This window comes from Pristiophorus japonicus, chromosome 3 (assembly GCF_044704955.1).
Source record: "Pristiophorus japonicus isolate sPriJap1 chromosome 3, sPriJap1.hap1, whole genome shotgun sequence".
In the NCBI taxonomy this organism is placed as follows: Eukaryota; Metazoa; Chordata; class Chondrichthyes; family Pristiophoridae; genus Pristiophorus; species Pristiophorus japonicus.
The window spans coordinates 118241780-118260639 of record NC_091979.1 but is presented as its reverse complement, the minus strand read 5'-3'; the positions used below and the strand labels follow the sequence as shown (position 1 = coordinate 118260639).

Sequence of the window (18860 nt, the reverse complement as noted above, 5' to 3'; positions counted from 1 at the left end):
GATCCCAGGGATGGCTGGACTGTCATATGAGGAGAGACTGGATCAAGTGGGCCTTTATTCACTGGAGTTTAAAAGGATGAGAGGGGATCTCATAGAAACGTACAAGATTCTGATGGGATTGGACAGGTTAGATGCAGGAAGAATGTTCCCGATGTTGGGGGGGAGGGGGGGGAAGTCCAGAACCAGGGGACACAATCTTAGGATAAGGGGTAGGCCATTTAGGACTGAGATGAGGAGAAATTTCTTCACTCAGAGAGTTATTAACCTGTGGAATTCCCTGCCGCAGAGAGTTGTTGATGCCAGTTCATTGGATATATGCAAGAGGGAGTTAGATATGGCCCTTACCGCTAAATGGGATCAAGGGGTATGGAGAGAAAGCAGGAAAAGGGTACTGAGGGAATGATCAGTTATGATCTTATTGAATGGCGGTGCAGGATTGAAGGGCCAAATGGCCTACACCTGCACCTATATTCTATGTTTCTAAATGTTAAAACTGGCATTTCACATCAGATTGCAGATTTGAATGGCATCTTATTAATCACGCATCATCAGCTACAAACAACTGCGTTCCACAATAGAATAAACAATTTGCAATATGCTTATGCACTTAAATAAAGCCAAGTTACAGTGACCATCAACATATCTAGCCTCTAACATCTGGACGCAACATCGCATCCTATCCACTCTGGAAATTCAGACGAAAACACGAAGAGACATTAATGTGGATTCCCATTCATTTGCAAAGCTCCTGTGGAATATACCTCCATTCAACTGACTCCCACACATTCCCTTCCCTTCCAAAATATACACTCTGGTATTTTTTCCCCCACAAGCACTTTGTTGTTACATCTTGTGTTTTCAAGCCTTCTTCAGTCACAACAGGTTTTACCTCCAATGATTTGCTGTTTTTCTGATCCAGATTTGGCCAATTCCTCTGTTGAGACACAAGAACAATGTTTGTCTTAATTAATGATTAACGCACATAAACTTAAGAACTATATAGAAAAAAACACATTACAGACATTTGAACCAAATAATTTGACTGTCTTGAACTTAAACAACCAATTACATACCAAAGACTTGCATATATACTTTAATTGATTTGCACTATACAATAGTAAATACTGGGACTGCACTACACAAAAATGAATCAAAATATAAAAACTTACCACAATTGTTGAAGGATGATGATTAGTCAGGTCCTTGTTCCACAAGCTGAAAAGCTGGGCCACCCTCAATTCAGCCCAAGTCATTTAAGTTTCTACCTTTTTGGCGATGACTGGGTCTTTTGAATTGAATGTTTTATTGTTAACCTGAACATTATTTTGCTTCGCCACCACCTGCAAGTTCCCCAAGCCACACATCATCCTGACTTGGAAATATATCACCGTTCCTTCATCGTCGCTGAGTCAAAATCCTGGAACTCCCTCCCTAACAGCACTGTGGGAATGCAGCGGTTCAGAAGGTGGCTCATCACTACCTTCTCAAGGGCAATTAGGGATGGGGAGACGGAAAGAAAAAGGAAGAGAAAAAAGGAGAGAAGAGAAAAAAAGAGCGCAATTTCCTCAGATTGAAAAGGATGGAAGATTTGTCTTCATACATTTTAAAGCGAAATTAGCTTAATTTAGTAAAATAGGGGTGGAGGGCAGGGGGAGGGGGGGGCAATGGGAGCTCGAAACCTGTTGGATGTGCCGTACCTGTGCACTGTGGAAGGCGCTGGATGTTTTGTGTTCCTGGGATGACTACATATGTCAACAGTTTCTCAAGCACAAGGTTTCAGGGTTTAAAGCGCTGGTGACATATCATCACTTACTGGATGCTGAAAGGTTCCTGGAATGCATATTCCTGAAGGTGGTCTGAAGGAGTCAAAAGGCAGTGCAGGGACCTCCTGAGAATGGTATTAAGTATTGAATACCTAACAATAGGGGCAACAACACAGGGGAGGACAACCAGAAGAAGAAAAACACAGCACCGTACAGCAAATGGTTGTCACCCAAGAGAAATGAAGAAACACAGTAGTAATACAGGACTCCATGGTCAGGAGCTTTTGTGGCTGCAACAGAGAGTTATGAATGGGGTGTTGCTTCAAAAAGGCCAAACACAGAACTGAGGTCTTGCAAGGGAATTTCAAGAACTAGGAAATAAATGAAGGAGCAGGATTGCAAGGTAATAATCCCCGGATTACTCCGAATGTCATGTGCTAGTTTGTATTGCAGTAGCAAGATATGGAAGTCAAATTCACATCTTAAGAGAGGATGCTATGAGGCTGCAGAGTGACTTGGATAGGTTAGGTGAGTGGGCAAATGCATGGCAGATGAAATATAATGTGGATAAATGAGAGATTATCCACAATGGTGGTAAAAACAGAGAGACAGACTATTATCTGAATGGTGAAGATTAGGAAAAGGGGAGATGCAACGAGACCTGGGTGTAATGGTACATCAGTCATTGAAGGTTGGCATGCAGGTACAGCAGGCAATTAAGAAAGCAAATGGCATGTTGGCCTTCATAGCGAGGGAATTTGAGTACAGGGGCAGGGAGGTGTTACTACAGTTGTACAGGGCCTTGGTGAAGCCACACCTGGAGTATCCTGTACAATTTTGGTCTCCTAACTTGTGAAAGACATTCTTGCTATTGAGGGAGTGCAGCGAAGGTTTACCAGACTGATTCCCGGGATGGCGGGACTGACATATCAAGAAAGACTGGATCAACTGGGCTTGTATTTACTGGAGTTCAGAAAAATGAGAGGGGATCTCGTAGAAACGTTTAAAATTCTGACGGGTTTAGACAGGTTAGATGCAGGAAGAATGTTCCCAATGTTGGGGAAGTCCAGAACCAGGGGTCAGAGTCTAAGGATAAGGGGTAAACCATTTAGGACCGAGATGAGGAGAAACTTCTTCACCCAGAGAGTGGTGAACCTGTGGAATTCTCTACCACAGAAAGTTGTTGAGGCCAATTCACTAAATATATTCAAAAAGGAGTTAGATGTAGTCCTTACTACTAGGGGGATCAAGGAGTATGGCGAGAAAGCAGGAATGGGGTACTGAAGTTGCATGTTCAGCCATGAACTCATTGAATGGTGGTGCAGGCTCGAAGGGCCGAATGGCCTACTCCTGCACCTATTTTCTATGTTTCTATGTTTCTATGTAGCAGGGAAGGATTCAGATTCCTGGGACATTGGCACCAGTTCTGAGACAGGGGTAACTTGGACAAGACTGATGTGCTTCATTTGAACAGGGCTAAGACCAACATTCCTACTTGGGTGGGTTTTAAACTAAATATCATGGGAGGACAGAGAGGGAAAACCAAAATGAGGAAGTAAATGAAAAGCAAAGGCGGCAAAAGGTGTAGCAAAGGAGGGAAAAAAAACACAATTGGACAGAGTGAGAGAGAAATGAGAAAATGGAGGAATTAGAGGAAGTTTTCAAAATATTGGTGCCAAAAGTGCTAAGTATATGAATACACAAAGCACTGAAAACAAAACTAAGCAAAAATAAATCGAAGGATAACGTCACAGCCAAGGGGGTAAGAGATTGGTGAGTAGCTTTTCTTCTTTTTCTTTTCCTTTATCAATAGGCAACCTTTGGCAATGCTGCAAAATTAAGTGAATTTATTAAGGATTAAGTCATGGCAGGAGAGCCCAGGACCTGTGTCATGCTCCTCCTGTGCTATGTGGGAACTCAGGAACGCTTCCAGTATCCCTGAGGACGACATGTGCAGGAAGTGTATCCTGCTGCAGCACCTGACAGACCGCATTGCGGCACTGGAGCTGTGCACCGATTCACTCTGGAGCATCCGCGATGCTGAGGATATCGTGAATAGCACATTTAGTGAGTTGGTTACATTGCAGCTAAAGGTTACTCAGGTAGATAGGGAATGGGTGACCATCAGGAAGAGCAGTGGAAGGAAGGTAGTGCAGGGGTTCCCGTCCAAAACAGATACATCGCCTTGGGTGCTGTTGGGGGGGGGGGGGGGGGGGCAGGGAGATGACTCACCAGGGGAGGGCAGCAGCAGCCAAGTTCATGGCGCCATGGGTGGCTTTGCTGCACAGGAGGGCAGGAAAAAGAGTGGGAGAGCTATAGTGGTAGGGGATTCTATTGTAAGGGAAATAGATAGAAGTTTCTGTGGCCGCAATTGAGACTCTAGGATGGTACGTTGCTTCCCTGGTGCAAGGGTCAAAGATGTCTCGAGGCGGCTGCAGGACATTTTGGAGGGGGGAGGGTGAACAGCCAGTTGTCGTGGTGCATATAGGTAAAAAAACGGGATGAGGTCCTACAAGCAGAATTTAGGGAGCGAGGAGTTAAATTAAAAACTAGGACCTCAAAAGGTAGTAATCTCAGGATTCCTACCAGTGCCACGTGCTAGTCAGAGCAGGAATCGCAGGATAGCTCAGATGAATACGTGGCTTGAGGAATGGTGCAACGGGGAGGGATTCAAATTCCTGGGACATTGGAGCCAGTTCTGGGGGAGGTGGGACCAGTACAAACCGGACGGTCTGCACCTGGGCAGGACCGGAACCAATGTGCTTGGGGGAGTGTTTGCTAGTGCTGTTGGGAAAGGGTTAAACTAACATGGCAGAGGGATGGGAACCTATGCAGAGAGACAGAGGGAAGTAGAATGGGGGCAGAAGCAAAAGAAGAAAAGTAAAAGTGGAGGACAGAGAAACCTAAGGCAAAAATCAAAAAGGGCCACATTACAGCAAAATTTTAAAGGGGCAAAGTGTGTTAAAAAGACAAGCCTAAAGGCTCTGTGCCTCAATGAGAGGAGCATTCATAATAAGGTGGACAAATTAACTGTGCAGGCAGCTATTAACAAATATGATATAATTGGCATTATGGAGACATGGCTCCAGGGTGACCAAGGCTGGGAACGCAACATCCAGGGGTATTCAACATTCAGGAAGGATAGACAGAAAGGAAAAGGAGATGGGGTAGCGTTGCTGGTTAAAGAGGAAATTAACGCAATAGTAAGGAAAAACATTAGCTTGGATGATATGGAATCTGTATGGGTAGAGCTGCAGAATACCAAACGACAGAAAATGCTAGTGGGAGTTGTGTACAGACCACCAAACAGTAGTAGTGAGGTTGGGGACAGCATCAAACAAGAAATTATGGATGCATGCAATAAGGGTACAGCAGTTATCATGGGCATCTTTAATCTACATATAGATTGGGCTAACCAAATTGGTAGCAATACGGTGGAGGAGGATTTCCTGGAGTGTATTATGGATGGTTTTCTAGACCACTATGTCGAGGAACCAACTTGAGGGCTGGTCATCCTAGACTGGGTGATGTGTAATGAGAAAGGACTAATTAGCAATCGTGTTGTGTGAGACCCCTTGGGAAAGAGTGACCATAATATGGTAGAAGTCTTTATTAAGATGGAGAGTGACACAGTTAATTCAGAGATTAGGGTCCTGAAATTAGGGAAAGGTAACTTCGATGGTATGAGACGTGAATTGGTGAGAATAGACTGGCGAATGATACTTAAAGGGTTGACGGTGGATAGGCAATGGAAAACATTTAAAGATCACATGGATGAACTTCAACAATTGTACATCCCTGTCTGGAGTAAAAATAAAACAGGGAAGGTGGCTCAACTGTGGCTAACAAGGGAAATTAAGGACAGTTTTAAATCCAAGGAAGAGGCATAGAAATTGGCCAGAAAAAGCAGCAAACCTAAGGAGTGGGAGAAATTTAGAATTCAACAGAGGAGGACAAAGTGTTTAATTAGGAGGGAGAAAATAGAGTATGAGAGGAAACTTGCTGGGAACATAAAAACTGACTGCAAAAGCTTCTATAAATATGTGAAGAGAAAAAGATTAGTGAAGACAAATGTTGGTCCCTTGCAGTCAGAATCAGGTGAATTTATAATGGCAGACCAATTGAACAAATACTTTGGTTCTGTCTTCACGAAGGAAGACACAAATAACCCTCCGAAAATACAAGGGGACCGAGGATCTAGTCAGAAGGAGGAACTGAAGGAAATCTTTATTGGTCAGGAAATTGTGTTATAGAGAAATTGATGGGATTAAAGGCCGATAAATCCCCAGGGCCTGATCGTCTGCATCCCAGAGTACTTAAGGAAGTAGCCCTAGAAATAATGGATGCATAGGTGATCATTTTCCAGCAGTCTATCAACTCTGGATCAGTTCCTATGGACTGGAGGGTAGCTAATGTAACATCACTTTTTAAGAAAGGAGGGAGAGAAAACGGGTAATTATAGACTGGTTAGCCTACATCAATTGTGGGGAAAATATTGGAATCAATTATTAAAGATGTAATAGCAGCGCATTTGAAAAGCATGACAGGATCGGTCCAAGTCAGCATGGATTTATGAAAGGGAAATCATGCTTGACAAATCTTCTGGAATTTTTTGAGGATGTAACTCGTAGAGTTGACAGGGAAGAACCAGTGGATGTGGTGTATTTGGACTTTCAAAAGGCTTTTGACAAGGTCCCTCAAGAGATTGGTGTGCAAAATTAAAGCACATGATACTGGGGGTAATGTATTGACGTGGATAGAGAACTGGTTGGCAGAGAGGAAGCAGAGAGTCGGGATAAATGGGTCCTTTTCAGAATGGCAGGCAGTGACTAGTGGGGTGCCGCAGGGCTCAGTGCTGGGACCCCAGCTATTTACAATATACATCAATGATTTAGATGAAGGAATTGAGTGTAATACTTCCAAGTTTGCAGATGACACTAAGCTGGGTGGCGGTGTGAGCTGCGAGGAGGATGCTAAGAGGCTGCAGGGTGACTTGGACAGGTTAGGCGAGTGGGCAAATGCATGGCAGATGCAGTATAATGTGGATAAATGTGAGGTTATCCACTTTGGTGGCAAAAATACGAGGGCAGATTATTATTTGAATGGCAGCAGATTAGGAAAAGGGCAGGTGCAACGAGACCTGGGTGTCATGGTACATCAGTCATTGAAAGTTGGCATGCAGGTACAGCAGGCGGTGAAGGCGGCAAATGGCATGTTGGCCTTCATAGCTAGAGGATTTGAGTATAGGAGAATGGAGGTTTTACTGCAGTTGCACAGGGCCTTGGTGAGGCCTCATCTGGAATATTGTGTTCAGTTTTGGTCTCCTAATCTGAGGAAGGACGTTCTTGCTATTGAGGGAGTGCAGCAAAGGTTCACTAGACTGACTCCCGGGATGGGAGGATTGACATATGAGGACAGACTGGATCGACTGGGCCTGTATTCACTGGAGTTTAGAAGAATGAGAGGGGATCTCATAGAAACATATAAAATATTGACGGAACTGGACAGGTTAGATGCAGGAAGAATGTTCCCGATGTTGGGGAAGTCCAGAATGCCGGGTCACAGTCGACGGATAAGGGGTAAGCCATTTAGGACTGAGATGAGGAGAAACATCTTCACTCAGGAGTTGTTAACCTGTGGAATTCCCTACCGCAGAGAGTTGTTGATGCCAGTTCGTTGGATATATGCAAGAGGGAGTTAGATATGGCCCTTACGGCTAAAGGGATCAAGGGGTATGGAGAGAGAGCAGGAAAGGGGTACTGAGGTGAATGATCAGCCATGATCTTATTGAATGGTGGTGCAGGCTCTCAGGGCCGAATGGCCTACTCCTGCACCTATTTTCTATGTTTCTATGTTTCTAAAACATTAGTAGAACTTAAATTGGACAAGTCACCAAGTCCTGAAAGCATGCACCCTCGGCCAGCAAAGGCTCTGACCATAATTTTACAATATTCTTTTAGACATATTTAAGGTGGAGATACAGATTTTTGAATAAGGGAGTCAAGGGTTATGGGGAGCAGGCAGGGAAGTGGAGTTGAGGCCAAGATCAGATTGGCCATGACCTTATTGAATGGCTGAGCAGGCTCGAGGGGCCAAATGGCCTACTCCTGCTCCTATTTTTTATGTTCTTATGCCAGGGAACCAGAAGATAACCAATGTGACACCTCTGTTCAAATAGTGAAGGATAAATGAGTTAATTATCGATATCAATTGTGGATAAATTCTTACAATCCAAGATCAAAGATCAAATTAGTGAGCATTTTGAGATGCATGGAATAAATCAAGGTCAACCAGCACAGGTTAACAGAAAGACATAAATTTTTTTGGAGTTACTAATTGTATATATAAAAGGAAACACAGTAGATGTAGTGTATGCAAATTTTTGTAAGACATTTTGATAAAGTATCTCACAGGAAACAGGTTACAAAAATTCAGGTATATGGTATAACGAAATGTAGCAGCAAGTTGGTTAACAGCAAGGAAATCCATAAAGGGTTAGTGTTAAGGGTGTTGCTTGGACTGGAGAATGGTTGGAAGTGGTGCATCCCAGAGGCCACTGCTAGGGTTACTTTAGTTTTTGATGTACATTACAGATACACACATGCAGACGCAATTTGAACTTTGATAGCGATAGCATGACAGCAAACTTTAAGAATGGCAAAAATAGAGGTTTGGCAAACAACAAGGAGGGCTGTAAAAGACTTCAGAAGAATATATAGACAGGTTAGCAGAATGGGCAGACAGGTAGCTGATGCAATTTAATACACAGAAATGGGAGGTAATGCTTTTGGGGTAGGGGTAAACAAGAAATGGAATTATTGACTCAATGAAAAAATGCTGAAGTGTGTGGATGAACAGAGACCTCAGGGTTCAAATACATAATTCTGGAAAGTATAAGAGTAGGTAGACAGAGCCATAATAAAAAAAAAGTTAATAGCAATTTGGGTTTTGTAAATAGGGGCATGGGGTACAGGAACAAAGAATGATAAATTAGTACAAGGCAATGGTTAAGGCACAGTTCCACCACCGTGTGCCATTTAGGGCACCCCATTATAGGAAGGAGATTAAAGCCATGGACAGATAAGAGTGTAGATTCACTAGAATGATACTTGGGATGAAAAATTATAGTTATGAGGAGCGACTGGAAATACCAAAACTATTTTCACTGGAACAAACATGGTCAAGAGAAGATTTAATAAATGGTTTTAAAAACATGAAGGATTTTCATGGTGTATAGAGGTAGCTTATTTTCTCCTGTTGGAAAGACAACAATGATCGAGACTTCAATTTAAAAAGACCACTAAAGGTTGAGAGAGGTTGGAGGAAGTTTTTTTATGCAGATAGGTAGAGCATAGAATGCTTAGTCACAAGGAGTAGTTGAGGCATAGATCATTGCTTCTTTTAAGGGAAGAGTTGAAGCAAAGAAAAGAACAAGACAATGTGATTAATTTTGAATTATTCTAGCAAAGAGCAGGCATAGATAGAAATGCTGAATAACCTACAAGTTAACTATGTTAAATTAGAAGATGCAAGCACTATAAGCAAATTTACTTGGCAACCCCAAATTCTATCTTGTCCAGGTGTTGGAAATTATTAAAAGCACAAAAGATTCAACATGCTATACAAGCCAATATTTATCACCAAATATGGCATTTATAGTTATTCTTCAGATAATTGACTGGGAATGGTAACATAGTGGTTATGTTACTGGACCAGTAATCTAGAGGCCTGGACTAATAATCTAGAGACACAAATTCAAATCCCACCACAGCAGATGGGGGAATTTAAATTCATTTTATTGAATATAAATTTGCAATTAAAAAGCTAGTGTTAATAATAATGACCATGAAACAACCGGATGGTTGGAAAAAGCCAACTGGTTCCCTAATGTCCTTCAGGGAAGGAAATCTGCCGTCCTTACCCAGTCTAGCCTTTATGTAACTCCAGACCCACAGCAATGTGGTTGACCCTTAACTGCCCTCTGAAATGGCCCAGCAAGCCACTCAGTTGTATCAAACTACCACGACAAAGTCAGCACAGTGGGAGTACCTTCACCACAAGGACTGCAGCGGTTCAAGAAGGCAGCTCACTAACAACTTCTCAAGGGCAATTAGGGATGTGCAATAAATGCTGACCTTGCCCTCATCCCATGAATTAATTTTTTTTTTTAAATTCTAACCTAACCCACCTGGTGGGAAATGGGCAGGTTCGGGTCGGCTGTCCGTTTTACACTCCGCCCAATTTTATTCTCCATTGAGCTAATGGCAGAGTGTAAAATGGGCTTATGACTTGAACCCACCAATTTGATGCTTGGCATGTTATATTAAAATTACCCACTCTGATCTGCAGTTTTTATATTTTCCAGAATTGAGATAATAAAATGCAGAGAAATTGCTTTAGAATAAATGTGTGCTTTCTTGGATCAAAAATAACATATCAACAAATGTGGGTTCAATTACACTCAATGTGAGAATGAGTGATGAACTGAATTAATATGTAACTGAAAATAAAAATTTGCAAGAGGGAGAGGCATGGTGAGTGTCATATTATGAGCCCTCCTATTTAAATTGTGTTAATACAAACATTTAATTAATTTTGAGGGGTAATTATCATCTTAAATCCAAAAGTGAGAACATTTAGGTTTATTATAAAGTGACTCAAAAATCTTCACAAAGGCAAACCTCATAAGTACATGCAGGTGTCTACTTTCCTGAAAGTACAACAGACAGAAAGACTTGCATTACAGTGCAGGGACATCTCAAAGCACTTTATCACCAATGGATTACTTTGAAGTGCAGTAACTGTAACTATTATGTAGGCAGCAGCCAATTTGCACAAAGCAAGGCTTCACAAACAGCAAATGAATACATTTTTGTTAGTGTTGGTTAAAGGATTGTAATGTTGGCCAGGTCACAGAGAATATAGGAATAGGAGTCAGCCCTTCAGCCTCTGGAGACTGTTCTGCTTTTTCATTACAAAATGATTTTGGACTATGATATAAAACCAAAATACCAGTTTAAGGTAACTAAAAAGGATTGGCTAGAAACCTGGATTAATTATCTGAAACTGACTGTTCAAGGCAGCATGCAAGGAAGGCTGGCCACATTCAAAAAGGCTTATTCAACAGACTGTCTCAAAGGTTAAATGCAAGATAGCTCGGAGGCCTTGAAAGTCTGCGAGAAGCTGTTGTAAACTTCAAATGCTGTAGTATCAACTTCTTTTAAAAGGATGTAAAAGTACTAGAAGCTTGTTTTGCACCGGCAGGTAAGATTTAAAGCCAGCCATTTTAGTATATTCAAGGAAACAGCCCATGAGACTGACCAAAAAACAGTCCATTAACCTCTCAGTCTCCCAAAGCAGAAGAACTGACCATTCTGATTTGAGTTGTACTTCTAATTAAGGTTGTATGAGGCTCTGTAAAACAGGTTGTATTTTACCACTTCTCTCAACCCCTCCACATATCCAGTACTGGATGAGCACTAATTTCCTCCAACGAAATATTGAGAGGACCAAAGCAATTGCCTTCAGTCCCCAACACAAACTCCGTTCCCTAGCCACCGCCTCCAACCCTCTCCCAGACAAGTCTGAGGCTGAACCAGGCTGTCGCAACCTTGTTGTCATATCCGACCCCAAAATTAGCTACCGACCACATATTCACCCCATCACCAAGACCGCCTACTTCCATCTCCGTAACATCGCCCGACTCCATCCCTGTCTCAGCTTCATCATCATCATCATAGTCAGTCCTTCGAAATCGAGGAAGTTTTGCTTCCACTCGAGAAGTGAGTTCTCAGGTGGCTGTACAATCACAATGCAGGAATTACAGGCCCCAAGTTTCCACATGATTTGCTCCTGATTTTTAGGAGCAACTGGTGGAGAACGGAGTACCTTAGAAATCGGAATTCTCCACATTTAAGTTTTCTGCCGTTCTAGTCAGGTAGAACAGTTTCACTTTTGAACAGAATTTTATTTTCAAAAGGGGGCGTGTCCGGCCACTGACGCCTGATTTGAAAGTTTCCACAGTGAAAACGTACTCCAAACTAACTTAGAATGGAGCAAGTGAAGATTTTTGTACGCTTGAAAAAACCTTGTCTACAAATTAAAAAAATCAGGCGCAGGTTACAAATTAGGCGTCGGGAACGAAGTGGGGGGGGGGGAGGGGGGGGGGAAGGGAAGTCATTAAATTCTACAATAAATCTTTAGTTATACTTATACAAATATTATACAAATAAATCCAACCTGAATAAAAATTTATAAGCAAAGAAAAGATTAAATAAACCATGTTCCTACCTGTGTGAAAGTGCTTCAGGCAGGCCTTTCAGGCAGCGGTTTGCCGTCGGGACCGACCGACGGCAGGGGAGGGAGAAAGCTGCAAGAAGCCTCAGTACTTGAGGCAGCCGTTTGCCGTCGGGCCCAACTGACGGCAGGGGTGGGGAGGGAGGGAGAAAGCTGCAAGAAGCCTCAGAAGTTCAGGCAGCCGTTTGCCGTCGGGACCGACTGACGGCAGGGGGAGAAAGCTGCAAGAAGCCTCAGTGCTGATCATGGAAGGGCAATGTGGTTTTATTAAAAAATTTTAAAAATTGAACAGCTACAAAGAATTTGAATAGTCTCAAACAAGTGCATGTGTCCCGTTTATCACAGTCTGTCTTTAATTACAGAATGCACTCCCTCACCCTCACACACAGAAATATCAAGAAAATTAAAATACAAGCCTCTGCAAGGGTTCAATAAACAAATTTTCACTTTTTCTGCAGCACTTTTTAAAATGGCCGAGTGCCAATGTTTACTTCAGACTGCGCGTGCGTGAACGCTCCAACGCGCACGCGCAGGGTTGCCGGCACGAAAAAAACTCATTTAAATTGTACCCGCCCCCTCCTACTTACAAAATCGGCGCGAGTGGTAGGCTCCGCCCCCTGTGCGCCGCGCCAAGCAGACATCGAGCTGCAAAGCGCTCGAGAATAGCGCGGTTTTTTTCAGGCGCGTTTTCGGCGCGAAAAACGGGCGCCCAGATCGGAGGGGCGCCTGTTTTGCCGCATGTGGAAACTTGGGGCCACAGTCTCTAACAGGTGGGGCAGAGTGGTCGAAGGAAAGAGTGGGTGGGGAGCCTGGCTTGCCACACGCTCCTTCCGCTATCTGCGCTTCATTTCTGCATGCTTTCGCCGCTGCCTCAGCTTATTTGCTGCTGAAACCCTCATTCATGCCTTTGACTTGACTCTTCCACTGCACTCCTAGCTAGCCTCCCATCCCTCAATAAACTTGAGCTCATCCAAAACTCTGCTGCGCACACAGCCTAACTCGCACCATCCCATTCACCAGTTACCCTGACCTACATTGGCTCAATTTTAAAATTCTTATCCTCGTTTTCAAATCCCTCCATGGCTTGCGCCCCTCCGTATCTCTGCAACGACCTCCAGCCCCACAGCCCTCAGATTTCTGTGCTCCTTCAATTTTGGCCTCTTGTTCATCCCCTATTTTAAAATCGCTGCACCATTAACGGCCATGCTTTCAGCTGCCTACGCCCAAAACTCTGGAAACCCTTCGCTAAACCTTTCTGCCTCTCTCTCCCCTCCTTTAAGATGCTCCTTAAAATCTCTCTCTTTGACCATACTTTTGGCCATCTGTTCCAATATCTCCTTATTTGGCTCAGTGTCAAATTTTGTTTGAATAGTGCCTGTGAAGCGTCTTAGAAATCTACGTAGAAATATAGAAGCTTTTGCAGTCGGTTTTTATGTTCCTGACAAGCTTACTCTCATACTCTATTTCCCCCCTCCTAATTAAACCCTTTTTCCTCCTCTGCTGAATTATAAATTTCTCCCAGTCCTCAGGTTTGCTGCTTTTTCTGGCCAATTTATATGCCTCTTCCTTGGATCTAATACTATCCTTAATTTCCCTTGTTAGCCACGGTTGAGCCACCTTCCCTGTTTTATTTTTACTCCAGACAGGGATGTACACTTGTTGAAGTTCATCCATGTGATCTATAAATGTTTGCCATTGCCTATCCACCGTCAACCCTCTACGTATCCTTTGCCAGTCTATTTTAGCCAATTCATGCCTCATGCAGTCGGTTCGCTTTCCTTAAACCTATGAACAATGGCGGAAAGATAAAGAGCGGAAAGGTAAAGCGCATCCAGTCCAACCAGTCCGCCCCACACAACTGCCCACCCCCTGCACCGCAACATTCTACACTCCACCCCAACCAGAGCCATGTGATCTCCTGGGAGAGGCAAAAAAAGATAAAAACCCAAGCCAATTGGGGAATAAAATCTGGGAAAATTCCTCTCCGACCCATCCAGGTGATCAAAACTAGCCCGGGAGATCACCCTGGCCATATTCTATTCCCTGCAGTACTTACCATCGTACCTGTGCCAGCCAACAAGAGGTTATCCAGTTTAATCCCAATTACCAGCTCTAGGTCCGTAACCCTGCAGGTTATAGCACTTCAAGTGGCCATCCAAGCACCTTTTAAATGTGGTCATGGTTTCTGCATCCATCACACTTCCAGGCAGTGAGTTCCAGACCCCATCCCCATCCCCACAACCCTCTGCGTGAAAAAACGTCCGCTCAAATCCCCTCTGAACCTTCCACCAACCATCTTAAAAAAACTATGCCTCCTCGTATTTGACCCCTCCACCAAGGGAAATAGGCCCTTGCTATCCACTTTTTCCAGGCCCCTCAAAATTTTATACACCTCAATGAGGTCTCCTCTCAGCCTCCTCTGTTCCAATGAGAACCCAGCCTATCCAATCTGTCTTCATAGCTAAGATTCTCCATTCCAGGCAGCATCCTAGTAAATCTCCTCGGCACCCTCTCCAGTGCAATCACGTCCTTCCTATAATACCAGAATTGCATGCAGTATTCCAGCTGTGGCCTAATCAGAGTATTATACAATTTAAGTATAACCTCCCTGCTCTTGTATTCTATGCCTTGGCCAATAAAGGCAAGCATTCCGTATGCCTTCTTAACCACCTTATCCACCTGACCTACTTTCATGGATCTGTGGACAAGCACTCCAAGGTCCCTTTGTTTATCTACACTTCTAAGTGGCCTACCGTTTAATGTGTAATTCCCTTTCCTTATTAGCCCTCCACAAGTGCATTATCTCGAATTAAATTCTATTTGCCACTATTCTGCCCTTCTGACCAGTAGATTGATATCCTCCTGTACTCCATGACTTTCCTCTTCATTATCATCAACCACACAGCCAATTTTAGTGTCATCTGCAAACTTCTTAATTATACTACCTATATTCAAATCTAGATCATTGATATATACCACAAAAAGCAAGGGACCCAGTACTGAGCCCTGCGGAACCCCACTGGAAACATCCTTCCAATCACAAAAACATCCATCGACCATTACCCTTTGCTTCTTACCTCTAACCCAATTTTGGATACAACTTGCCACTTTGCCCTGGATCCCATGGGCTTTAACCTTCGTGACCAGTTTACCATGCGCGACCTTATCAAAAGCTTTGCTAAAGTCCATATACACTACACCGTGCGCACGACCTTCATCGACCCTCCTGGTTATCTCCTTGAAAAATTCAATCAGGTTAGTCAAACACGATCTTCCTTTAACAAATCCATGCTGACTGTTCCTAATTAATCCTTGCCTTTCTAAATGTAGATTTATCCTGTCTTTCAGGATTTTTTCCAACAATTTTCCCACCACTGAGGTTAGGCCGACAGGCCTGTATTTACTCGGCCTATCCCTTTTGTCCTTCTTAAACAAGGGTACCACATTAACAGTCCTCCTGCTAAGATAAACTGGAATAAGACAAAAGTTTGTGATCAAAATGGGACTTTTAACTACGTTAAAGGCGCAATATAAATGCAGGTTGCTAATGTTAATAAAACCAATTGATATTCAACCTTATTCAACTTATTTAAATACCCGAGACTTTTTCTCCACCGTTTGATCAGCAATTATCTTCCAACCATTTAGTCCAGGTCCTTTTTCATCGATTGTCAACATGTACCTAATTAAGTTCTGACCACTCTCCCTTCCATGCTCTCTTCCCATCAGGCTGCTTACTGGTCCTGCTTTTATTACCTCGTGAAGGGAAAATGGGAAGCCTTCTCTTCCCACGAGCAGGCCCTTTGATATAAAGGGTCAACGCTCATCCCAACCCGCGTAGCGGCCCTCGAAGTTATTAGATGGAGATGGATGGCAAGGTATAACGATCTTTAATTACGGACGTCCGGGAACACTTCTCATCACAGCTGCCTGTGAGTGGAGATGTTCCCTGAATAGTAAAATTGTTCATCATTTATACATTTCATAGATCCCTTCGCCCCCCCCTGGTGCGACCTCCCTAGATCTCTAATTGGGTTACCTTATTAGTAATATTTTGGATCGACAGACCAGGATCTCAAGGCAACCTTTAGACCTTAACTGGGATGACCTCATTGGGTTAGAATTTGCTGATCGTACGTAGCGCCTAAAAGTCTGTTGAGTCTTATCAGTATCTGTTTAGAGTCTTCCATGGTGTCTTATCTTGTCGGACTGGACGTACCTTAATGTTATCTAGTGTTTTGGTACATCAATGTTGAATCAGAGGCCTCTGGGTCCTTGGTGCTGGAATATGTTAGAATGGGAGATCAGCCACAGACCTTCTTCCTCTTGCTGAGCCGAGGTAGAAGCTGGCACTTTGAACCTTATTTCGCTTATACCCCTAATGCCAATTTTCTCTTACACCTAGATTAGTGTTGTACAATACATGTAGCTAATTGGGAATCGTGATGTGGCTAATTTCATTTTTGATTAGTAGATAAAAAATTAGTAACAGTCATTGGGCACGTGATCTCAATACTCATATTCGCGTATACATGTGTACTTTAACCTTTTTGTACATTTGTTGGTAAAATGGGAGGATGAAAAGCAGAATATATTTTGATCAATCTTCCTTGGTTACTGCTTATTTGTTATCTGCTAAAATGATGTGCAAATTGATTGAAAATGCTAAACTTCAACATTATATGGACCGAGGAGCCGTCATTGTTGTCAGCTTGACCAATCAGAATAACCACTCAAGACAAGCTCAATCAATAACAAGTAGCTCCAACAGGGTACATCATAGCAAAAAGTAAGCAGCATTTAATCAAGTTCTGGATGAAGAGCAGTAGAGAATCTTGCACGTCTTGTTGAGCAAGTCAACATTGTCAGCGATCAATCTAATGAAGTCAAAGTACCGTTCGAACTGCTGGACAAAAAGCTACCAGCTGCACTAAGATGTGCTATGTCTGATAAACTCATATCAGAATTCCAAACTTTAGTGGAAGAGAAAGATTACAAAGTTTTTCACTAAATGATGGTAGATGTTAGTGAAGTACGTTTACCTGTATTGTGTGCCAGCCAATATGTGGCTAAAATGGTAGACCCAAATCTAGCACGGCATCCTTCCTTGTTAGACATGGAAACAAACAATTATGGAAACACTTCTGGATTCTAGAAACCCTTTCCCATTTTGACCACAAACTTTTGTCTTATTCCAGTTTATCTTAGTAGAAAGTGTCCCATTATTACAACTCTTTTTACTGCTATAAACTGCTGTAAATTGCCAAATCATATCCATAATTTTTACCCCATTATTTGCTGCTCTTCACTGTATTCCCAACATAAATTCACCTCCTGCTTGCTTTCTTCCTTCTCTATCTTTATTAGAAATTTTATAGCCAGCAATATTTAGTTCCCCATTTCACGCCATATAAAGCCCTATTTTAATGCTACACCCTCAATTCTAATCAGTGCATCTAGTTCCTTGACTTTATTTACAATGCTTTGCATTCAAATATAAACAACAACCAAAACACGTGTGTTTCTTTGTACCCTTTCCCTTCTATTTCTCTCATTCTTTCCTTCAATATCCTTCTCTGTAACATCTAGCCCATCAGACCCAAGGTAGGACTTCCACAGCCCACTCTGACCTTGCTATTTTAAACTGCTTTGCTCTTATATATTTAGTAAATCCTCCCCCTAGGCTTTAAGAAAAACCTCTCCCCACAGAGCTTACACATTTAAACTCATTCCTATGTGCTATGTATTATTGGTGGCAAGTTAGGGGCACAAATACAACGACTACTGTTCCAAAACTGATCTGTATGTCCCATAAACTTGAAACTCAATCTTGTACTACTCTTCAACCATACATTCAGCTGGCTAAGCACCTGAATGTGTGTAACAGTCAGTGTTCAAGAGAATACTGACTTCGATGTTTTGCTTTTAAACATTCTTCTCAGCTCCTCATATTCTTGGCACAAGTCACAAGGCACTTTCCTCGGTCCTATCAAGAATCAGTTGGTTCCTAAAAGAACTATGCCCAGTCGCTGCTCACTAAATTTTCCCCAAAATCTCTCTGCATACTCTTTCATACTAGCACCAGGAAGGCAACACATGATTCTGGACACATCTTGCCCACTGACATACCTATCTATACAACAGCAAAAACTTGCATTTATACAGCACCTTTAATAAAGAAAAACATTCCAAGGTGCTTGAAAGAAGTGTAATCAGATAAAAATGGACAACAAACCAAAGATGATGATATTAGTAGGGATGGCAAAAAACTGTGTCAGAGAGATATGTTTTAAGGAGGGTATTAAAAGAAAAGTGGTTTAGGGAGGGAATTCCAGAGCATAGGGCCGAGAAGGCTTAAGACACAGCCATTAATGGTGGGGCAAAGAGAGTAAGGGATGATCAAGAATCCAGAGACCAGACAATTCAAAGTTCCCAACAGGTTTAAGGAGGTTAGAGAGGAGGCGCCAGGAGGGATTTAAAAAGGAAGATGAGTATTTTAAATTTGAGGTATTAGGAAACAGGGAGTCAATGTAGGTAACCAAGCACGGGAAGGGGAGGGAGGCGGCGGCGGCGGGAAAATATTTGAACAGGATCTGGAGCGAGATAGGATACAAGGAATAGAGTTTGGGATTATCTGAAGCATATGGAGGGTGGGTGATAGGAGGCAGGCAAGGGGAGCACTGAAAAATAAAGTCTGGAGATATGAAAGACATCGATGAGACATTCAGCAGCAGATAGACTGGGGCATGGGTAGAGAGTAGAGATGGGCAATTTTACCGATGTGGGCAATTTTACCAAAGT

General features: G+C 42.7%; 1 protein-coding gene across 2 annotated transcripts in view; it reads right to left on the bottom strand.

The window, feature by feature from the left end:
* The window catches only part of LOC139259858 (juxtaposed with another zinc finger protein 1-like), a 175787-nt gene that overhangs the window by 141265 nt on the left and 15662 nt on the right, over positions 1–18860 (bottom strand). Inside the window, exon 2 of one of the 2 annotated variants that reach the window (XM_070875750.1) lies at positions 890–934. The exons of the other annotated variant lie outside the window; for it this stretch is intronic. Coding sequence (XP_070731851.1) covers positions 890–934 — 45 coding nt within the window. The remainder of the gene's footprint in view (positions 1–889; positions 935–18860) is intronic. 2 annotated transcript variants of the gene reach the window in all.